The sequence below is a fragment of the Crotalus tigris genome, unplaced genomic scaffold, assembly GCF_016545835.1.
Source record: "Crotalus tigris isolate CLP2741 ecotype Arizona unplaced genomic scaffold, ASM1654583v1 scf7180000024347.1601321, whole genome shotgun sequence".
In the NCBI taxonomy this organism is placed as follows: domain Eukaryota; kingdom Metazoa; phylum Chordata; class Lepidosauria; order Squamata; family Viperidae; genus Crotalus; species Crotalus tigris.
Window position 1 is genome coordinate 411,206 of NW_024100516.1, and position 23,101 is coordinate 434,306.

General features: G+C 46.7%; 1 protein-coding gene across 1 annotated transcript in view; it reads left to right on the plus strand.

The window, feature by feature from the left end:
• ZNF512B (zinc finger protein 512B) overlaps nucleotides 1-23,101 on the plus strand; it is a 76,337-nt gene that overhangs the window by 33,918 nt on the left and 19,318 nt on the right. The window contains exons 11-17 of the mRNA XM_039326936.1: nucleotides 2,013-2,114; nucleotides 3,699-3,869; nucleotides 6,657-6,848; nucleotides 9,368-9,469; nucleotides 10,894-10,956; nucleotides 12,059-12,157; nucleotides 14,046-14,283. Coding sequence (XP_039182870.1) covers nucleotides 2,013-2,114; nucleotides 3,699-3,869; nucleotides 6,657-6,848; nucleotides 9,368-9,469; nucleotides 10,894-10,956; nucleotides 12,059-12,157; nucleotides 14,046-14,283 — 967 coding nt within the window. The remainder of the gene's footprint in view (nucleotides 1-2,012; nucleotides 2,115-3,698; nucleotides 3,870-6,656; nucleotides 6,849-9,367; nucleotides 9,470-10,893; nucleotides 10,957-12,058; nucleotides 12,158-14,045; nucleotides 14,284-23,101) is intronic.

Consider the following 23,101-nt stretch of genomic DNA (forward strand, 5'->3'; position numbering starts at 1 on the left):
AGTCCACGAGTCATGAGGGAGCCATAGTTCCCTCATGCTGGCTCAGGAATTCTGGGAGTTGAAGTCCACGAGTCATGAGGGGGCCATAGTTCCCTCATGCTGGCTCAGGAATTCTGGGAGTTGAAGTCCACGAGTCATGAGGGAGCCATAGTTCCCTCATGCTGGCTCAGGAATTCTGGGAGTTGAAGTCCATGAGTCATAAAAGAGCCAAGGTTGCCTACCCCTGATCTATGTACAATACAGACTGTGCATGTAGAAGGCAGGACATGAAGTAATGGGGGGAAGCTCATCAGAGGGAGACCCAGCCTGGAAATGAGGAATTTTCGGACAATGAGCACGATTAATCAATGGAACAAGTTGACTGGGGAATTTTGGGAGTGGAAGTCAACATTATCGTCAGAGTTGGAAGGGACCTTGGAGGTCTTCTAGTCCAACCCCCTGCTCAAGCAGGAGACACTATACCATTTCAGACAAATGACTGTCCAGTCTCTTTTTAAAAGCCTCCAGTGATGGAGCACCCACAACTTCTGGAGGCAGGTTGTTCCGCTGGTTAATTGTTATAACGGTCAGGAAGTTTCTCCTTAGTTCCAGGTTGCTTCTCTCCTTGATTGGTTTCCTTCTGTTGCTTCTTATCCTGCCTTCAGGTGCTTTGGAAAAAAGCTTGACCCCCTCTTCTCTGTGGGAGCCCCTTGCAGCAGGAACACTACTATTATGTCCCCCCTTGTCCTTAGCTTCATTAAATTCGACATATCCAATTCCTGCAACCATTTTTCAAACCTTTTAGCCTCTAGCCCCCTAATCATCTTTATTGCCCTTCTCTGCACTCTTTCTAGAGTCTCAACATCTTTTTTATATCGTGGTGACCAAAACTGGATGTAATATTCCAAGTATGGTCTTACCAAGCCATTTTAAAGAGGTATTAACACTTCCCATTATCTTGATTCTATCCCTCTGTTGATGCAGCTTAAGATCGTATTGGCTTTTTTGGTGGCTGTAACACACGGCTGGCTCATATTTAAGTGATTGTCCACTAGGACTCCAAAGTCCACACATCTTAAGGATGCAGGGTTGAGAAATATTGCTCCAATCCAACATTTCTCAACTGGGACAACCTCTGAGTGACTGGACTTCACTTCCCAGAATTCTCATGAGTAGCCAAGCTGCCTGGGGAATTCTGGGATTTGAAGTCCATGTACTTGGAAATTGCAGAAAGTTAGGAAATTCAGTGCTAATTTTAGTCTTCGACTCTAGAGCAGGTTGTTGCAAACCGGTACAGTTGGGCCAGCCATGTGCTGCAGCTGCCAAAAAAGCCAACACAGTGCTAGGCTGCATTAACAGAGGGATAGAATCAAGATCACACAAAGTGTTAATACCACTTTACAAGGCCTTGGTAAGGCCACACTTGGAATACGGCATCCAGTTTTGGTCACCATGATGTAAAAAAGATGTTGAGATTCTAGAAAGAGTACAGAGAAGAGCAACAAAGATGATTAGGGGACTGGAGGCTAAAACATATAAGGAACGGTTGCTGGAATTGGGTATGTCTAGTGTAACGAAGAGAAGGACGAGGGGGGACATGATAGCAGTCTTCCAATCTCTCAGGGGCTGCCCCAAAGAAGAGGGAGTCAGGCTATTCCCCAAAGCACCAGAAGGCAGGACAAGAAGCAATGGATGGAAACTAACCAAAGAGAGAAGCAACCTAGAACTGAGGAAAAACTTCCTGACAGTGGGAACAATTAACCAGTGGAACAACCTGCCTCCAGAAGCGGTGAATGCTCCAACACTGGAGGTTTTTAAGAAGAGACTGGACAGCCATTTGTCCGAAATGGTATAGGGTTTCCTGCCTGAGCAGGGGGTTGGACTAGATGACTTCCAAGGTCCCTTCCAACATCATCATCATTATCATCATCATTATTATCATCACCACCACCACCACCATCATCATCATCATTATTATTATTATCATTATCATTAGAATGCCTAATTTTTGCCCCCTTATTTCTTCTTTCTAGAATGCTCCTGTGGAAGCTGCTGTCCCTCTCAGTGAACTGGGAGACAGGGAAAGGCTGAGGAAAGTGCTAAAGCAGATGGGAAAACTCAAATGCCCAAATGAGGTATTGCTTTTGCTGTCTGCCAGAATGGTTGCCTCACCTGTATGGATGGAAGAAAATATGTGTAGCTCAGGGCTGAACTGTGGGGTCCTTGGTGCTCTCTGAACTTGGTGGTTTTATTGCAGACATTTCATGACCCAACTAGGTAGCGTCATCAGTGCTGGAAGGGAGTGGGGTTTATGTAGAGGAGGATGATTTTTTTTTTAAAAAAAATGTTTTTTATTTATTTTAGACTTTTTCCCCCTGCCTTTATTATTTTTAAAAATAACTCAAGATGGTGAACATACCTATTCCTTCCTCCTATTTTCCCCATAACAACCCTGTGAGGTTGGTTGGGCAGAGAGGGAATGACTGGCCCAAAGTCACCCAGCCGGCTTTCACACCTGAGGCAGAACTAAAACTTACTGTCACCTAATTTCTGATCTAGTGCCTTAACCATTAAACCAAAGCGGCTCTTTGGCTTGGGAGGCAAATTTTGGCCTGGCCTTTGGAAAAAGGCACCTTCACAGTTCTCAAGCCTAACAGATAACCCCGCTCTCCCTTAAAAAGTGGTTGTGCCAAATAACCACTATGTCAACGCTGCTAACATCGGATGTTCTTGCTTTGACAACATATGGAGATGCAGCCATTTTCCTTCTTATGTTTTATTCTTAGAATTAGAGTTAGGATTAGATGATGGGGGGGGGGAGAAGGAGAAGGAATGTGCATGGGAGTTTAGTTAGAGGTAGCAATGTTGTAACTAGAGTGAGAACCAAGGTTTTTTGAAATAAGAGATGATAAGGAATGGCTGGTTGAAGAACTGGAGGGAAAGCCTGCATTTCAAGCTAATTGGGGAATGTGATTTAGGACTGTTAATTGGCGATGGGAATTATGCTTTGCTACTCTGTGTTTAGGGGAAGGGAATTCAGATTTTGGCTTGGCCTATGTACGTGCTGATGCTATGCTACTCGAATAAAGATCTTTTAAGGCAGGAGTAGGCAACCTTGGCTCTTTTATGACTCGTGGACTTCAACTCCCAGAATTCCTGAGCCAGGCACGCTGAGGGGAAAGGGAGAGTTTCCAAGCTGAGCCATGCTGGCTCAGGAATTCTGGGAGTTGAAGTCCACGAGTCATGAGGGGGCCATAGTTCCCCCATACTGGCTCAGGAATTCTGGGAGTTGAAGTCCATGAGTCATAAAAGGGGCACGTTTGAAGAGCCCTATACTTATCTAGTGCAGGGGTAGGTAACCTTAGCTCTTTTATGACTGGTGGACTTCAACTCCCAGAATTCCTGAGCCAGCCACGCTGAGGGGAAAGGGAGAGGTTTCCAAGCTGAGCCATGCTAGCTCAGGAATTCTGGGAGTTGAAGTCCACGAGTCATAAAAGAGCCAAGGTTGCCTACCCCTGCTTTAAGGTAAACAACGCCTCAGAGATTCATCTGTCAGAACTATAACACATTATTTTTGTGTGGTTTTTTTTCCCTCCCCTTCTATTGCTTATTGTCTGTGGACAATTAAACATGTTTAGGCTGTTTTAAAGGATGGACTCGGCAACCTGAAAACCCTTTTCTTACGTGCTAACCGGCAGCCATTTCTTATTTTTCTTCAGGGTTGCACGGCCACTTTCTCCAGCCTTATGGGGTACCAGTATCACCAGAAACGATGTGGGAAGCAGCCCTCGGAGGTGGAAAAGCCGGTCTTCGCCTGCCCGCACTGTGGAAAGGCTTACAAATCTAAAGCTGGACACGACTACCACATCCGCTCCGAGCATCCGGCAATGGTGAGCCTCTGAGCCTCCCCCCGGTTTCCTAGTCGCCAAGGCTGGGCTTGTTATTTTGACAAGCGTTACACGGTTAAGTCCTCGACTTAAGGACCACAAACTGGGACCGGAAATATCCCATTGTTAAGCAGCACGGCCGTCCCACGAGACAGGATGTGACCTGCTGTTGTGACCTTTTTTTTGCCACGGGTCCTTAAATGCATAAGGTGGTCGTTACGCAAACCCAGGCTTCCTCCAGGGTCGCAAGTTGCAAGTCGCCGCCGCATGACCACAGGAGGCCGCGACGATCCTAAATCTGAGCCGGGTGGCCAAGTGCCCGGATTTTGATCACCTCGCTGCCGTTGCTAAGTGAATCCTAGGGTCGCTAAGCGAATCGGGCTTCCCAAAATTGATGTTTTATTGGAAGCCAGCTGGGAGGTTTGCCGTGGGCTATCACAGGACCTCCCCAAGACATTGCAACCCCCATTTTGATGACATGACGGCGGGAAAGCTGTAATGGTTGTAAGACGACGAGTCGTAAGTCCCTTGATGTTAGGGCAGTTTGCAGAATCTGGAAACCTAATAATAATAATAATAATAATAATAATAATAATAATAATAATAAAGTTGGAAGGGACCTTGGAGGTCATCTGGTCCAACCCACTGCTCAGGCAGGAAACCCTATACCATTTCAGACAAATGGCTGCCCAGTCTCTTCTTAAAAACCTCCAGTATTGGAGCATTCACCGCTTCTTGAGGCAGGTTGTTCCACTGGTTAATTGTTCTCACTGTCAGGAAGTTTCTCCTTAGTTCTAGGTTGCTTCTCTCCTTGATTAGTTTCCATCCGTTGCTTCTTGTCCTGCCTTCAGGCGCTTTGGAGAATAGCTTGACTCCCTCTTCTTTGGGGCAGCCCCTGAGATACTGGAAGTCTGCTATCATGTCCCCCCTCGTCCTTCTCTTCGTTAAACTAGGCATACCCAATTCCAGCAGCCGTTCCTTATATGCTTTAGCCTCCAATCCCCTAATCATCTTTGATGTGTGCAAGTGAAGGAAAGGTTTAGAGCAGTGCCCCTCCCCCTTTTGGGCACCAGGAACCGGTTCCGCAGAGAGAGTATTTTCCAGGGACCAGAGGGGGGCTGCATCTCACAGATGGGGTTTCACTTGTTTGCGTGGTCCGTTTCTGGCATGCCACGACCTGGTGCTGGTTCACGGACTGAAGGTCGGGGACCCCTGCTTTAGAGAGTTCAAGGCCACATAGCTGGAAGTCTCTGTGCTTGGGCAACCCTGCAGGTCACCAAGGTCCACAAGCCAGCCCACCCCCCCCCGTCCTTTGAAACGTCTAAGATAGAACAGCAATAAAAGTCTGTCAGACTTGAAGCTCGCTTTCTGGTGGAACAGTAACTGCTTCTTCGCTTGCCAACGAACTTGGGGGTGGGGGGAAATGGGGAATTGGAATGCAGGCTACCAAGATAAAGAAGGCAGACCGTGAGACTCAAGGACGATTCACCAGGTGCCTTACCGGATGCAGAGACATTTTCTCATAACAATATAACTGCACCTAATTGGCCAATGTGACCTGCTCATGGATGGGAGGGGAAATTCTATTCCTTTACTAGTATAGGGGTTTGGGCTGGGGTTTGCTAGAGCTGGTTTTGCTTTCGTCTGTGCTGAAATGATGTACTCAGTAAAGTTTTGCATTAAGAGATCAAACTATCTCAAAGGTGTTTGCTGGGCTGGGTTCGTCAGTTGGAACCTTGACAAAGTCCTTAATTACCACCGTTTCTTAATTTGTTTCTTTCCTTCCTCACCCTTCTTTTCCTCTTCCTTTTCCGTCTCCATCTCCTTTCCTCTTCCTTCTCCTTTTTCTCCTCCATCTCCCTTCCTTTCGTTCTCCTGCTCCTTTTTTTCTGTTTCTATCTCCCTTCCTTCCCCTCCTTCCCTTCCATCTGCTTCTCTTCCTCCTTCTCCTCCTTCTCTTCTCTGTCTCCATTTTGTTTCTTCTTTCCTTATCTCCTCTGTCTCCTCCTCCTTCTCCCTTCCCTCCATTCTCCTTTTCATTTTCCTCCTTCTGTCTCCCTCTCCCTCTCTCCCTCCCTCCCTCCCTCCCCTTCATTCTTCTTTTTGTTTACCTCCTTTTATTTCCCTCTCCCTCTCTCCCACTCCCTTCCTCCATTCTCCTTTTCATTTTCCTCCTTCTGTCTCCCTCTCCTTCTCTCCCTCCCTTCCTTCCTCCTCCCTTCCCTTCATTCTTCTTTTCATTTACCTCCTATCTCCATCTCCCGCTCCCTCTCTCCCGTTCCCTCCCTCCATTCTCCTTTTCATTTTCCTCTCCCTCTCTCCCTCCCTCCCTCCTCCCTTCATTCTTCTTTTTGTTTACCTCCTTCTATTTGCCTCTCCCTCTCTCCCACTCCCTCCCTCCCTCCATTCTCCTTTTCATTTTCCTCCTGTCTCCCTCTCCTTCTCTCCCTCCCTCCCTCCTCTCTTCCCTTCATTCTCCATTTCGTTTGCCTCCTTCTATCTCCCTCTCCCTCCCTCCCTCCATTCTCCTTTTCATTTTCCTCCTTGTATCTCCATCTCCCTCTCTCCCTTCCTCCCTCCTTCCTTCCCTTCCTTCGCCTTTTCCTTTTCTTCCTACTCTTTCTCCTCCTCCTTCCCCTTCTCTCCTCCCTATCTTCCTCCCTTGCTTCTCCTCCTTCTCCTCTCCTCCTTCACCGTCACCTCCCTGCCTCTTTCTCCTCTTTCCTCTCTTCCTCCTCTCTTCCCCCTTCCAGCATCTGCCTTCATCACAGACCGCTTTTCTCTCCTCAGCCCCCAGAGCAGCCAGAGGCGAAACCCGAACCCAGCCCCATGGTAGATTTCGAGAGGACCCCCAGCGGCCGCATCCGGCGCACCTCCGCCCAGGTGGCCGTCTTCCACCTGCAGGAGATAGCGGAGGACGAGCTGGCCAAGGACTGGACCAAGCGGCGGATGAAGGACGATCTGGTCCCCGAAACGAAGCAAGTGAGCGACTGGGACCCCCCCCTGAGAGCTTCTCAAAGATGGCGGAGGGTGGGGGAGGGGGTCGGAGAATCGGAGCGTTTGGGGGAGAAGGCTTGGCTTGAGGATTGTTGCATGCTTTTTATTTATCGGTTAGATTTATAGCCCGCCTTTCTCCAAGAGCCCAAGATGGCTTCCATGGGGATTCATCGATCCTCACAACGACCCTGTAAGGTGGGCCGAGAGAGAAATATTGACCAAAGGCGCCCATCTGATGGATGATTTTTTTTTCCCGGAGGGATGGTTTTGAACTCGACTCTCTCTGGTCCGGATCTTGCATCTTAGCTACGCTGCTTCTGTTCAGAGCCGCGTGTTCGGTACCTGGTCTTGTTATTTATTGATTTGCTTTACTGTACTCTTTATTATTTTTACAAATAATGATGAGCAAATCCAAGATGCCTTCCTCCTATTGTTTTCCCCACCACAACAAGCCTGTGAGGTGGGTTGGGCGGTGAGAGAGTGACTGGCCCAAGACAGTCACGCAGCTGGCTTTCATGCTTAAGGCGGGACTAGAACCCACTGTCTCCTGCTAATTGGCCCACAATCACCCAGCTGGTTTGGTTCCTAAAGCGGAACTAGAATTCACTGTCTACTGGTGATTGGCCCAAGACTGGCACCCACCTGGCTTTCATGCTTAAGGCGGGACTAGAACTCACTGTCTCCTGCTAATTGGCCCACAATCACCCAGCTGGTTTGGTTCCTAAAGCGGAACTAGAACTCACCATCTCCTGGTGATTGGCCCAAAGTCACCAGCTGGCTTTCACGCCTAAGATGAGACTTGAACTCAGAACCTCCCACTTTCTAGCCTGGTCACTTAACTACTAGACCAAATTTTCCCCAACTAATCAAATTTATACAATAAAATCAGGTGCAAATCAGCTTTCCCTGACATGACAGTTGCATTAAACCAGGGGTAGGCAACCTTGGCTCTTTTATGACTGGAGGACTTCAGCTCCCAGAATTCCTGAGCCAGCATGGCTCAGCTTGGAATCCTCTCCCTTTTCCCTCAGCGTGGCTAGCTCAGGAATTCTGGGAGTTGAAGTCCACGAGTCATAAAAGGGCCAAGTTTGAAGACCCCTGGTTTAAATATTTAAATATTTTTTCCTCACGGTCACGTGATCAAAATTCAGGCATTTGGGCAGGGGTAGGCAACCTTGGCTCTTTTATGACTCGTGGACTTCAACTCCCAGAATTCTTGAGCCACCTTGGCTCAGCTTGGAAACCTCTCCCTTTCCCCTCAGCATGGCTGGCTCAGGAATTCTGGGACTTGAAGTCCACCAGTCATAAAAGAGCCAAGGTTGCCTACCCCTGCATTAAACCCTCCGGCCTTCAGCAGCAGTTCAGGGTTAGCAGCGAGTCCCCCAAAGCCATGCAGGACAGATAAGATGGTGCTGCAATTTCTTTGAGGAACATCTCCTTTTATCAGAAGATGAAGCAAACCCCTGGTCCTCGATGTACGACCAGAATTACGACCTGAATTTCTGTCACTAAGCAAGTCAGTTATGAAGCAAGTCATGCACAGTTTTAGGACTTCTTTTTCCAGTGTGGCTAAGCAGATCACTATGGTTGTTAAGTGAATCCCCTCCCCTTGACAGAAGCCACCTGGGAAGATTGATAATAATAATAATAATTAATAATAATAATAATAATTTTAAAAAAAAAAGCTGGAAGGGACCTTGGAGGTCATCTAGTCCAACCTCCCGCTCAGGCAGGAAACCTTATGCCATTTCAGACAAATCGCTCTCCAGTCTCTTCTTAAAGACTTCCAGTGTTGGAGCGTTCACTACTTCTGGAGGCAGGTGGTTCCACTGGTTAATTGTTCTAACTGTAAGGAAGTTCTAGGTTGCTTCTCTCCTTGATTAGTTTCCATCTATTGCTTCTTTTCCTGCCTTCAGGTGCCTTGGAGAATAGCTTGACTCCCTCTTCTTTGGGGCAGACCCTGAGATATTGGAACACTGCTATCATGTCCCCCCTCGTCCTTCTCTTCATTAAACTAGACCTACCCAATTCCAGCAACCGTTCCTTATATGTTTTAGCCTCCAGTCCCCTGATCATCTTTGTGGCTCTTCTCTGCCCTCTTTCCAGAGTCTCAATGGTCATGTGACCCTGAGATGCAGCAACCGCCATAAATGCATGCTGGTTGCCCAGCGCCCGAATTTTGATCAGGTGATCCCGTCATAAGTCCGAGGATCAGTCATAAGTCACTCTTTAACTGCAGTTGCTCCTCTGCCCTCCTCTCCTCGTTTGCACCTTAGCTTTGTTATTAATTTTTGCTTGCATTAATTTCGATTCACGTTTTTAAAACATTCCCTACAATTACTTTTTTTTGGGGGGGGGGAAGGCATGTAAATGCTCTCTACCTGTTGAGCCTCTTGGAGGGGGGGGAGAGAGGAGGATAAGAAATCGGGGAGCCATTAGCCGCCTTCTTCCTCCTTGCACCTGTGAATAGCATTCTGACTGTTGTGACTGCTGAATGTTGGCAGCTAAATTACACTCGGCCTGGACTGCCCAAGTTGAACCCGAGTCTTCTGGAGGCCTGGAAGAATGAAGTCAAAGAAAAAGGACACATCAATTGCCCAAATGACGTGAGTGTGTTGCGTTTGACGTCCAGAAGTCCCTCGATTTGTCTTGGATGGGATCGGAGGAAGATTGGAGTCACAAACAGAGGTCTGACTATATACCAGGGGTTCTCAACCTGTGGGTCGGGACCCCATTTGGGGTTGAACGACCATTTCACGGGGGTCGCCAAACAACGCAGTCTGCCATTTTCCCCCCCTTTTCCTTAGCTGTGCTACTCCCTTTTATTCTATTGGCTTTTGAAAGCCAATAGAATAGACTCTCTTGAATAGAGTCAATTCTATTGGCTTTCAAAAGCCAATAGGAATTGTCCAGGCTGTCTCTGCCCTGCTGAGCCCGCCAAAAGTCCCATTCTGCAAACGGTGCTGCACCAGTTGAGTAGTCCTTGACTTACAACCGGTTGAGTAGTCCTCGACTTACGACTGGTTGGGGGTCGCGGCATTAAAAAGGTTGAGAACCACTGCTATATACAGTAGTGGCCAAAATTGTGGAAACCTTTTGGGAAAAGTGTATTTTTGAGGTTTGATGGCTAATAACACCCCCTTTTTCTGAGTAGTACCATAAAATTATATATCAATGGAAAGATCATTTAATCAAGAATGTAATGCAACAAAGTTGGTTCAATCATCTGTACTGTATTCTAGGAAAAGGTATAGCCAAATAACCAGAAAAAGGAAGCACAACTTGCTTAGGTGGATCTCAGGGAGCTTTCCTTCATCTGATTATAGCCAATGAGCATGAGTGTTTAGAGAGCCAATCGGGTGTCATCTTGTTTTGGCCATGAGCCAATCAGATCACAGTAGGATCCAGTGATTGATGTCCTGTATTGAAGTTGAGAGGAGGACATTTGTCAGTGTGTTGTGCGATGGCTATCAAGTTGGTTGGGTTTCTTTGTGTTTTTTCATTGAGTGAGCTTGTAAAACGTAATAAAATTAAAGTCATGGTGCAAAGAGTTGACCGGTTGCCCAGAAAGTGATGTAAAACAGTATTATTAAGTGAACAAGGCTACAGTGATAAAGAAATTAGAAGAAAAATGGGAGGAAACTTAACCAAAGGTGGCATTTCTACTGTACACTTTTCCCAAAAAGTTTCCACAATTTTGGCTACTACTGTAGGTCAGAGGTCTTCAAACATGGCCCTTTTATAATTTGTGGACTTCAACTCCCAGAATTCCTCAGCCAGGCATGCGTACCTGGGTGAGGAATTCTGGGAGCTGAAGTCCACAAGTCATAAAAGGGCCAAGTTTGAAGACCCCTGATACAGGTAGTCCTGGACCACAATTGAGCCCCCAGATTGCTGTTGCAGTGAGCTTTGTCTCATTTTTATGACATTTCTTGCCACAGGTGGTAAGCGAACCACTTGCAGATGTTAAGTTAGGAATGTGATTATTAAGTGAATCCAGCTCACTCAGCCTCTCTGTTTTCCCTTCCAGTGCTGTGCAGCCATTTACTGCAGCGTGTCCGGCCTAAAAGCCCACCTGGCCAACTGCAACAAGGTAATGGACCTCCATAGTCCCTCTTTCTCTGTCTGTCTCTCTCTCTCTGAATTATCAATTTCTTTGTTGGGGTGCAACGGTGGGCCAGTCAAATCCGCAGCAGACCGTAGGCCGGGGATGGGCAAAGATGGCGCAACATTTTGGGGTGACGCCTGTGTTCACCAAGGCCACGCGGCAGCTTTTCTTAAAAAGGCGTCCGGTTCTCACACGATTTGCAGAGGCCGCACTTAAGAATGGGGTGTCTCTCGTGTGGCCTCCAGACCTGCGGAAGCCACGTGAGGGGACTGTGGCCTCTGGAGCCTCCAAAAATAGAATGGAATGGAACAGAACGGAACAGGCCAGGCACGCTGGCTGAGGAATTCTGGGAGTTGAAGTCCACAAGTCATAAAAGGGGCAGGTTTGAAGACCCCTGCCCTACACCATTTCAGAAAAAAATGGCGGTCCAATCTCTTCTTTTTTTTTTTTATTGAAAATTTTTTAAATTTTACAAAAAAAAGAGTTCCCTTCCCCAAACCCTCCCAACCCACCCCAACCCTCCCCCAACCTTCCCAGAGCTGAATACAGGCTTAATTAAAATTTAAAAGAAAATTTTTTAAACACAAATAAACCATATACAAATTTGGTTACAATAATTAAACAAATCATAAAATACTTTAACACCAATACTTAAAAAACAGAAAGAGAAAAAGAAAAGAAACAAGAAGAAGAAGAAGAAGAAAGAAAAAAAAAGAAATTAGAAAGAGAAAGAAGAAAAAAAAAATATCTAAAAAATACCTTAAACTTTAAATGTAAATTATTCAAAAACTAAATAATATTTTTTATATCATACTTGTATTGTATAAAATTTATCCATCTTTTCCATACCAAAAAGTACTTCTCTTGCGATTGATTAATTGCCAATTTTTACCATCCCATCTAAGTAATTGTGTATAAGAAATCTCTTATACACAATCTCTTCTTTAAAATCTCCAGTGATGGAGGGCTCACAACCTCTGGAGGCAATGCAGTTGCACTGATTTTAATTGTTCTCACTATCAGGAAATTTCTCCTCAGTTCTAGGTTGGTTCTGCCGAAATTAACCTGGCTGGTCTTTGATTTACAGGGAGGCCATTTGGTGGGCAAATATCGTTGTCTTCTGTGTCAGAAGGAGTTTAGCTCAGAAAGTGGAGTCAAATACCACATCACCAAGACACACTCGGAGGTGAGAAGCTACTTTTTGGGAGTCGCTGCAAAGTTAAAGCACCTGGCTAGAAAGCGTGAGACGGTGACTTCTGGTCCTGCATTAGGCAGGAAAGGCAGCTGGGTGACTTTGGGCCAATCACCAGGAGACGGTGAGTTCTAGTCCTGCCTTAGTCATGAAATCCGGCTGAGTGACTTTGGGCCAATCACCAGGAGACGATGCGGCTGGGTGACTGGTCCAATCACCAGGAAATGGTGAGTTCCGGTCCCGCCTTAGCCATGAAAGGCAGCTGGGTGACTTTGGGCCAATCACCAGGAGATGTGAGTTCTAGTCCCGCCTTAGCCATGAAAGGCAGCTGGGTGACTTTAGGCCAATCATCAGGAGATGTGAGTTCTAGTCCCGCCTTAGCCATGAAAGGCAGCTGGGTGACTTTAGGCCAATCATCAGGAGATGTGAGTTCTAGTCCTGCCTTAGGCATGAAAGCCGGCTGGGTGACTTTGGGCCAATCACCAGGAGACGGTGAGTTCTAGTCCCGCCTTAGTCAGAAAAGCCGGCTGGGTGACTTTGGGCCAATCACCAGGAGATGTGAGTTCTAGTCCCGCCTTAGGCAGGAAAGGCAGCTGGGTGACTTTGGGCCAATCACCAGGAGACATGAATTCTAGTACTGCCTTAGGCATGAAAGCTGGCTAGGTATCTTTGAACCAGTCCCTCTCTCTCAGCCCAACCCCCATATGGTTGTTGTGGGGTAAAAATAATAGTAATAACAACAACAACAACAATAATAATAATAATAATAATAACGTTGTAAGGGATCTTGGAGGTCATCTAGTCCAACCCCCTGCTCAGGCAGGAAACCCTATACCATTTCAGACAAAGGGCTGTCCAGTCTCTTCTTAAAAACTTCCAGGGTTGGAGCATTCACAGTTTCTGGAGGCAGGTTGTTCCACTGGTTAATTGTTCTAACTGTCAGGAAGTTTCCCCTTAGTTCTAGGTTGCTTCTCTCCTTGGTTAGTTTCCATCCATTGCTTCTTGTCCTGCCTTCAGGCGCTTTGGAAAACAGGAGGGTTGTGAGGAAAACCTGACAGGGTTGTTATTGTGAAAAAAACAGAAAGAGGAAGGTGTTTTGGATACGTTCACTGCCTTGAATTATTTGCAGAGATAATAAAGGCGAGATAGAAATAAACAAATAAAATAAGAATTAAAACCTGTCATCCAAAGGAAACCCTCTATAGCAAAAGGAAACCCTTTTTCGGTTTGGACGTAACGTGGAATGGTCGCTAAGCGGCCAGTTGTAAATCAAGGACTACCTGTCCCCTTCTCCACTTACGACCCCAGTTGAGCCCAAAAATTATGTTGCTAAGCGAAACGCTTGCTAAGTGAGTTTCGCCCCATGTTATGACTTTTCTTTGCCACAGTTGTTAACCGAATCACTTCGGTCGCTAAGTTAGCGACACGGTTGTTAAATGAATCTGGCTTCCCCCATTGACTTTGCTTGTCACAAGGTCACAAAAGGGGGACACTGCAGTACCGTCATAAATAGGAGCCAGTTGCCAGGCGTCTGAATTTCGATCACGTGGCCACGGGGGAGGCTGCGACGTGAAAGTGTGAAAAATGGTCCTTTTTTTCCCACACCGCTGTAATGTTAAACGGTCACTGAATGAGCTGTCGTAAGTCTACCTCAGGGGTAGTCAACCTTGGCTCTTTTATGACTCGTGGACTTCAACTCCCAGAATTCCTGAGCCAGCTAAGCTGGCTCAGGAATTCTGGGAATTGAAGTCCACGAGTCATAAAAGAGCCAAGGTTGACCTGTGTAGTGCAAGCACCATTTAAACCTGCTTTGTGCGAATGCAGGCGACCTGTGCCAATCCATCTTTCTTTGCCTCCCTCCCTTCCCATCCCCGCAACCCAGAACTGGTTCCACACCTCGGCGGATTCTTCCAAGAAAAAGAAGAGCAAAGAACAGGGGTCCCCCGGCCACGAAGAACAAAAAACTAGCCCCGACGGGAGGAAACGAGGCCGGAAGCCGAAGGAAAGACATCCCGAATTTTTCCCTAAAGACACGGAGAGCCTCCTGGAAAATACTAACCACAAGAAAGCCGCCGCCTCGTGGCCGGTGGCAAACTGCATCCTGGACGAGAAAGATAGAGGTAACAAACCCTTCCACGCCAAGAAAGCGGGGGCGAATAAAATGGCAGAAAAATAAGCCGGAGGGGGTCAGGAAAATAAATCAATGAATAAAATAAACCACAGAAAAACCTCTTTAATAAAGATTAGTTTACAGGGTGATGGGTGACCAGGATGCTCCTTCGTTGGCTGAGCCCCTCCCGTTCTGCTCCTCTCTCTTTTTTTTTTTTAACAAAAAAGAAAGAAAAAAAAGTGACAAACCACTTTAAGGCACGGACTACAAGGGCTGGGTTTTTATTTTCGGAGACGGAACTCAGACTTCCGGCGTGATTCTTCCATCCGTACCCCGCCTGGGTTGTATATAAGGCCCGCCCTCGTGGGCAGAACAGAGTCCACGGATCGGTTGGCTGCCACGGCGAAACGGAGGGGTTTTCGAAAGAGACCCTGCAAGAGCAGGAAAAAGCAAAGTGCAATAGGGAAATCATGTTAAGCTTTTTTCTTTTTTCCTTCTCTGTTTTTGTGGATTCCTTTTCCAGTAGCGGTGGTGTGTTAGAAAAACAGAGCGTGTCGGGAGTTCCTGCGAACGGAAAGCAAATATTGTGGTTGTGGTTGCAAACCCAGCTTACTTTTTTTTTTATAAATTTGATAGGAAATGCATTTTAAAGAAAAAAAAAGTATCTGAGATTGTTTGACAATGAACAGTTGGGGTGTGGGGGGTTAATGATGATGTTGATGAAATACCCTGATTTTGAATTTTGATTTTTTTTTTTTTATGGTCCAACCAGAAATAAATCAAGAGGAGGGATGCCCCCACCTGCAAATTTGGATAACACAAACTTTGGGAAAAGTTTAGGGAAAACTAGAATTGGAGAAAGGAACTTTTGGCAAGGAGATGTTTGGGGAAGTTTTCTTAAAAGAGGGAGGTTTAATTGGGGAAAATATAGGACCTTTCCTTGAAACTCTTATTTTTTTTTATTTTAGTTCTGCAGGTATTTGTGAAAAAAAAAAAAGTCCTTAAAATATCCCCAAAAGAACGATCTGGCTAAATCGTTCTAATGAATGAAGGAATTAATCTGTCATTTTATTTTCCCGTAATGCAGTGGTTCTCAACCTTTTTAATGCCGCGACCCCCAACCGGTCGTAAGTTGAGACTACTCAACCGGTCGTAAGTCGAGGACTACTCAACTGGTGCAGCACCCTTTGCAGAATGGGACTTTTGGCGGGCTCAGCAGGGCAGAGACCGCCTGGACAATTCCTATTGGCTTTTGAAAGCCAATAGAATTAGACTCTATTCAAGAGAGTCTATTCTATTGGCTTTCAAAAGCCAATAGAATAAAAGGGAGTAGCACAGCTAAGGAAAAGGGGGAAAAAATGGCGGACTGCATTGTTTGGCGACCCCCGTGAAATGGTCGTTTGACCCCAAATGGGGTCCCGACCCACAGGTTGAGAACCACTGCCATAATGCAATTTGAAGACCTCTAAACTTCAATTCCCAGAATTCGCTAGCCTGCCATGCTGGCTGAGGAATTCTGGGAGTTGTAGCCCACAGGTCTTAAGGTTGCCAAATTTGGACATACACACACACACATGTCATAGTGCTTGGAAACACAGTGGTGTGGGATTGTGAAATTTGTTATAAGTTGCTGAGATGTATATTACATGGATGCAATGTCCCTTAATCCTCACCGTCAATTAATGCCCAGCACTTAATTCAAAGCCAGGGATGGGTGAATTTACGCATCCAGCCTTTTGTTTATATTTTTCATTTGTGTAGATCTGTCTGGTTCCTTAAAGCTGAGATTTCCCCCCCCCCTTTTCGAGTTTGCACTGAAAACGGTATGCACTTGAGTGCACGTTTCTCTCCGAGCATAAACATTTTGCATTTTCCCTAACATCCTGTGTCGTTCCGGTTATAGCAAGTGTGTCTTTGTACATTATTTCAGGAATGCAGATGTTAATTGTGTAGTCTTCTCCCTTAAAAACAACAGCAACAACAGTGAACTGCTTTGCAAAATTGGAGAACGTGTGGCTTTGAAATGAGAATAAAATTTCAGACCTCGTGTTACTTCAAATACCCCAAATTAGGAAGAGAGCATTTAAATGCCCCCATCTTTAATCTGATCTGCCTTTCACATATACCGGTGTTTGTGTATCTTGACTTCACAATGTAGTCATAGGAATTTGTTTACAAAAAGCTGGCTGGCATAATACCCCAAATAATTCGCTTTCTGCTTTTTTCCCCCTAACTAAAGCATTAAATTTCGCTCACTCACTGAGACATTTATCTGCAAGTCACCAAGTGGCTGACAGTCCTATATTTGAGCTGCATAAAATTAAGGAATTTTTCTCCTGGCCAAACCACAACTAGACTGTAAAATACGGGTAATCCTCGGTTAACCACCGTCCAGGGGGTCCTCGGCTTAACAACCACAATTGAGCCTGAATTTTCTCTCGTTAGGTCACATGACTTGGGACCCCAGCAACAGTCATAAGTATGAATCAGTTGCCAAGCGTCTGGATTTTGATCATGTGACCATGGGGATGCTACACGGGTCATTAAGTGTGAAAGACAGCTTGTCAGAAAGTCACAAAAGCTGATCCCAGGATCCCAGGACACCTCAACTGTCATAAATATGAACCAAATTTTGATTACGTGACCGGGAGGGGGGGGGAGAAACGCTACAATGATCCTTAAGTGTGAAAAACGAACATAAGCCACTTTTTTTTTAGTGCCTTTGCAACTTTGAACAGTCCTTAAATGAAGTGTCATAAGTTGAGGTCTTCCTGTAATTGTTGCTCAGCAACACAATTATGGAGTGCAAGCGCACTGACTTACCACAACTGTTTCAGTTGCCATCGTTAAACGAATCCCACGCACTCGCAGTGTGCCGCAGTTACCTGATCACAATTGCCAACTTCCTGCTGTCTTCCCCATTGACTTTGCAAGATGCTGCAGTTGCATAATTACGAGCTGGCTGCCCAATGCTTGACACAACATTCACAAGACGGTGGAGACCCCTGTTCAACGCTGTTGTAACTTCAAATGGTCCTTGAACAGGCAGTTGTTAACCGAGGACTTACCCAAGCATTCCAGCTGGGACATAGCAAATCCCTTCTTTTCCGGACAATTGGCTCCGGGAAACCAGCCTTTTCCAATAATCTCCTTGTTTGATTTTATCTAGTTTTCAAATTTCCTTCCCCCCCCAACCCCGTATCCCGCCCAGAGACCATCCGTGCCGGGCGGGATCTAAATAAATCAATCTACCCCAGCCAACGCTGGGATCTTTGGATCACGTAAGAATAAATACATGAGCAAATAAAAAACGTGGAAGAAAACCAGAAATGTTTGTCCCTGCTTCACAAATCTTTGCAAAACCATTCCTGTCCCCGTGGGGCCCTTAGCTTTTCTATCGTGTGAACCTCCATGTGTAGGGTATGGTGGCATCACAATAATGTTGGTGCATGTGCTATACACATGTTTTATGTGGCAAAGCTATGGAGTGCTTGGATTTGGTCTTCAAGAAGGTCAGCCAGAACGCAAATATAGCGTTAGTCAGTAGGGGACTGGAGGCTAAAACATATGAAGAACGGTTGCAGGGATTGGGTAGGTCCAGTTTAATGAAAAGAAGGATGAGGGGTGACATGATAACAGTCTTCCAATATCCAATGGGCTGCCACAAAGAAGAGGGGGTGGGCAACCTATTCTCCGAAGCACTTGAAGGCGGGACAAGAAGTAGCAATAGCAATAGCCCTTAGACCAGTGGTTCTCAACCTTTTTAATGCCGCGACCCCCCAACCGGTCGTAAGTCGAGGACTACTCAACTGGTGCAGCACCGTTTGCAGAATGGGACTTTTGGCGGGCTCAGCAGGGCAGAGACAGCCTGGACAATTCCTATTGGCTTTTGAAAGCCAATAGAATTAGACTCTATTCAAGAGAGTCTATTCTATTGGCTTCCAAAAGCCAATAGAATAAAAGGGAGTAGCACAGCTAAGGAAAAGGGGAAAAAAATGGCGGACTGCGTTGTTTGGCGACCCCCGTGAAATGGTCGTTCAACCCCAAATGGGGTCCCGACCCACAGGTTGAGAACCACTGCCTTAGATTTATATACCGCTTCGCAGTGCTTTACAGCCCTCTCTAAGCGGTTTACGGAGTCGGCCTCTTGCCCCCAACCATCTTGAGTCAACCTTCAGCTGGTGAGGATCGAACCGCCAAACTGCAGGAAATCTGGCCGTCAGTAAAAGTAGCCTGCAGTACTGGATTCTAACTGCTGCGCCAGCAGGGCTGATGATGGATGGAAAATAATCAAGGAGAGAAGCAGCCTAGAACGAAGGAGAACTTTCCTGACAGAATAATTAACTAACGGAAGGACGTGCCTCCAGAACTTGTGAGTGCTCCCAACACTGGAGATTTTTAAGAGACTGTATAGCCATTTGTCTGACATGCTATAGGGCAGTGATGGCGAACCTTTTAGAGACCGAGTGCCCAAACTGCAACCCAAAACCCACTTATTTATCACCGGGTGCCAGGTGGGCGTGGCCCACTGGGTGGGCGGGGCTGTGGTCATGGCAGACTGGGTGGGTGTGGCCAAGGTGGGCATGGTTACCTCGATGTTGCTCATGGGGTGGGATGCCTGTGGGGGCCGGGCAGAGTTCGGGGAGATCCATGGGGTGTCTGGCAGGTGGGGCAGTAGGCAGGAGGCTCGTCCTGCGGGGTGAGGTGAGGCAAGACGAGGCAGGGCTGGGATGCCATTGTCGCAGGGCAAGGCGAGGCAGGGGCCGGGGCGGTTGCTGGCTGACACCATCGGCCCCTGCACACAGAGGCCAGCGAGCGCATTTGGGCCAACAGTGTCCGTCGGCATCCACAGCTTGCCGGCCCCTCGACCGGCACACTCTGGGGCTCCGCAGCCCGCCACCAGAAGTTTAGAGAAGCCGCCTCTGAGCTGGACAGACGGCCAACAGCTGAGGAGGCGATGCAGTGGGTCGTGCCCAGGAAAAGAGCATGCGAGGCCAGGAGGGATGGGACTGGGGAGAGAAACCAGCCATGCTGGGATGCATGCGGTCACATGAGACCTCAGTGAGTTAGCAAGTGGCTGGTTGAAGAGGGACAGTTGCCATCTCCAGGGCATGGTACACATGCCCACAGAGAGGGCTTTGAATGCCTTTGGCACGCGTGCCATAGGTTCGCCACCACTGGTATAGGGTCTCCTCCTTGCGCAGGGGGTTGAACTAGAAGACCTCCAAAGTCCATCTAAATGATTGTCTTTCAGCCTTTATCTCCATCCCTAAGAGGTGGGTAATACTTATTTTGGGCATAAAGCAAGACACCACCGTATCTGCTAGTTGGTCTCATTCAAGAGGCAGAATAACACAGTTGGAAGGGACCTTGGAGGTCTTCTAGTCCAACCCTCTGCTCAAGCAGGAGACCCTATACCATTTCAGACAACTGATTGTCCAGTCTCTTCTTAAAAACCTCCAGTGTTGGAGCACCCACAAGTTCTGGAAGTAACTTCCAGTCCTTCCTCTATTATTCTGTTATTTTGTCTCCTGTGCTTTAAAGCAGCTGCGTCTTTTCCTTGGTTAGGGCAGCAACTAACCTAGGAAAAGAAGCAGCTGCTTTAAAGCTGATTTAAAGTGTTGGAACTGATGCTACAGCTTGTGCTCCCATCCCATGAACCTAAAGCACTTTTTTCTTTTTTTAAATCCAAGCACAGTTACCTATCACAACCAGGGCCAATCTCTGGGTAGCTCTTGGCAAGAGGTCGTTGCATGCCTTCTTCCAAAAGTTATTGAAGGAGTAGACGTCCCAGTCTGTCCCCCATCATTTGGAGTCCGGCACCAAAACCCATTTGATAATAAAATAATTCAGTAAATCTGATGCTCTTCAGCTGGGGATGGCCAATGCACGCTGGCTAGGAATCCTGAAAGTTGTCGTTCCCCCCCCCAAATATGTTTGTTAGATCAGACATGTCAAACACAAGGCACGGTGGCCGGATGCGCCCCGCGAACTGGTTTCATGTGGCCCGCGAAGCCATCCTGGAAACAGTGAGGGAACGGCCCCCGCTGCCTTGGCCCTGGCCCAGGCCGTCCGGGAGCCAATGTACAATTTTGTGGTGACCATCTTGGCACTTGCCCTGGTGGACCCTGCCTTGGCACTTGACCCAGTCCCACCCCCTTCTGCCAGAGACCCTCAGATCTGTCCCACTCCTGCCCAGGCCCCCACAGGCACCCTTGACGCGAACGATGGAGAGCTGGCCACACCCACTCAGTAGGCCACACCCACTCCATCCACGCCCACCCAGTAGGCCGCACCCACCCTGGCCACACCCACCCGGCCCCCAGAGGGCAACCGCAATGCTGATGCGGCCCTTAATGAAATTGAGTGTGATACCCCTGTGTTAGATGGACAGCTTTATAACTTGATTAAATAAATACATAACATTGTAAGGAGGTTGGGCTGGGAGAAGCGAAGGGGTTGAAAGAATAAATATTTTTTTCTGGTCAGGAATAAGTCTTGAATTTCTCTGCCTTTGATGCCCTGCCTTCTTAGGGCTGGTTTAATAGCGGTGGGGTCCTGGGCGCTCTCCGACGTTGGTTGTTTTCTTGCAGACATTTCATGACCCCACTAGGTAACATCATCCGTGCTTGAAGGGAAGTTTTCTTTCTGTATATACAAGTGTCTTGCTCTGTCAACGTTGGTGGGTGTGTTCTTCGTATTCCTTAATTATGCTGTTGTTTACTGTTAGCTTATTGTTCTGAGTGAATAAGTAAGCCACAGCCTCATCAGGAAAACTCCCACCAACGTGCACAGAGCAAGCCACTTGTAGATAAACAGAGAGCAAACCCCTCTTTCCCTTCTGGTCCTGATGATGTTACTTAGTTGGGTTATGAAACGTCTGCAAGAGAACCACCAAGCTCAGAGAGCACCAAAGAGCCCCCAGTTCCACTCTGAGCTTCAAATATTCTCTTATATTGGTTGAGGACTTGTACGTGTGAAGTGCTAACTTGGTGGATGGCCCTCAACCTGTTGACCTTTAGTGAAGTTTAGCCATATAGACTGTGGTCAGAGCCATAACTGAATTTTCTTATCAACACTGTGCGCTGAGCAAAGGGTGCTGATCTTCTCTCTGGTGCAAAGAAGTCTCAATGCAAGTATCTTCCATGTCAGGGCCCAAAAGTCTATCTAGACCAGTGGTTTTCAACCTTTCTAATGCCGTGACCCCATAATACAGTTTCCCATGTTGTGGTGACCCCCAACCACTTATACATCACCGGGTGCCAGGGGCGTGGCCAAAGAAAAGGGGGAAAAATGGCGGACAGCCTTGTTTGGCGACCCCCGTGAAATGGTCGTTCGACCCCAAATGGGGTCCCGACCCACAGGTTGAGAACCACTGATCTAGACCAGTGGTTCTTAACCTTTTTGAAAGAATCTCCCCCTTGAGCCAATGAGGAAGTTGTCATCACCCCCCTCTCCCAACATAACCTCTCAATCACAACATAGGAAATTATTCTTCAATTTATGCAAACCCTTTTTTTGTTTTCTTTAAAATTGTCATCAGGACATATCGATGCAAATAATTTATTTCCAGTCTTTTCCCCATATCTCAACTGTTTGAAAAATGTTGGTGCCACCCGTCACTTTATTCCCAAACTTGGTGATACATGTATTTCATTATTGTCTTCTTTATTCAAGACACTTAAATGTAATGACCACTGAAAACAAAATTCAATTGCAAGAAAGTGAAATGCCCGAAAACAAAAACAGTAACATTTTAATGATTGAATTACAAGTGAAATTTAAGACGCAAAAAGAAATTTAAAAAGGGTAGAGGCTGCTGCGCAACGCGCATGAAGATAAGCGATGCATCTTCACATATGTACGGCGTTCTGTACTGAAGCTAGCTGGAGGAACATTTGAAAACACAATTCAATCCACGAATAGCGAGCGATCTGATGTTTTTGTACGACAGATATGCAGCGATTCACTGTACGAAAAAGTCTTAAAAGTGTCCCCAAAACTTCTCGCTCCATCGCCCCCATATCACCCTCTTTTCATTCCATCGCCCCCCTGAAAAACAAAATTGCCCCCTGGGGGGCCATATCACCCAGGTTAAGAACCACTGATCTAGAAGTCCACTTTGGCATGATTCTAAGTGCAAGTAAGGCAGCGGTGCTGGTGGCAGACTCACCCTATGATTTGATCCCTTGTTCAGAATGATTCCTGGTTACAACCAGCTTCCACTTAACAAGAGCTTCCGTGGTTAAGACACCCATCTTCTCTGGCAGGGCTACCATGGAGGCTAAAACATATAAGGAACGGTTGCTAGAATTGGGTATGTCTAGTTTAACGAAGAGAAGGATGAGGGGGGACATGATAGCAGTCTTCCAATATCTCAGGGGCTGCCATAAAGAAGAGGGAATCAAGGTATTTTTCAAAGAGCCTGAAGGCAGGACAAGAAGCAACGGGTGGAAACTAATCAAGGAGAGAAGCAACCTAGAACTAAGGAGAAACTTCTTGACAGTGAGAACAATTAACCAGTGGAACAACCTGCCTCCAGAAGCAGTAAATGCTCCAACACTGGAAGTTTTTAAGAAGAGACTGGACAGCCATTTGTCCGAAATAGTGTAGGGTTTCCTGCCTGAGCAGGGGGTTGGACTAGATGACCTCCAAGGTCCCTTTCAACTTTACTACTATTACTATCTTTTCCTAAGGGGCCAGTCTTAGGCCACAATGAGGCTTCCCTCTAAAACAGGCGTCTCCAACCGTGGCGACTTTTTAAGACTTGTGGAAATAACGTAGTAAGGAACCAAATTGACTATTTTACAATAAACAAAAGATTTAGA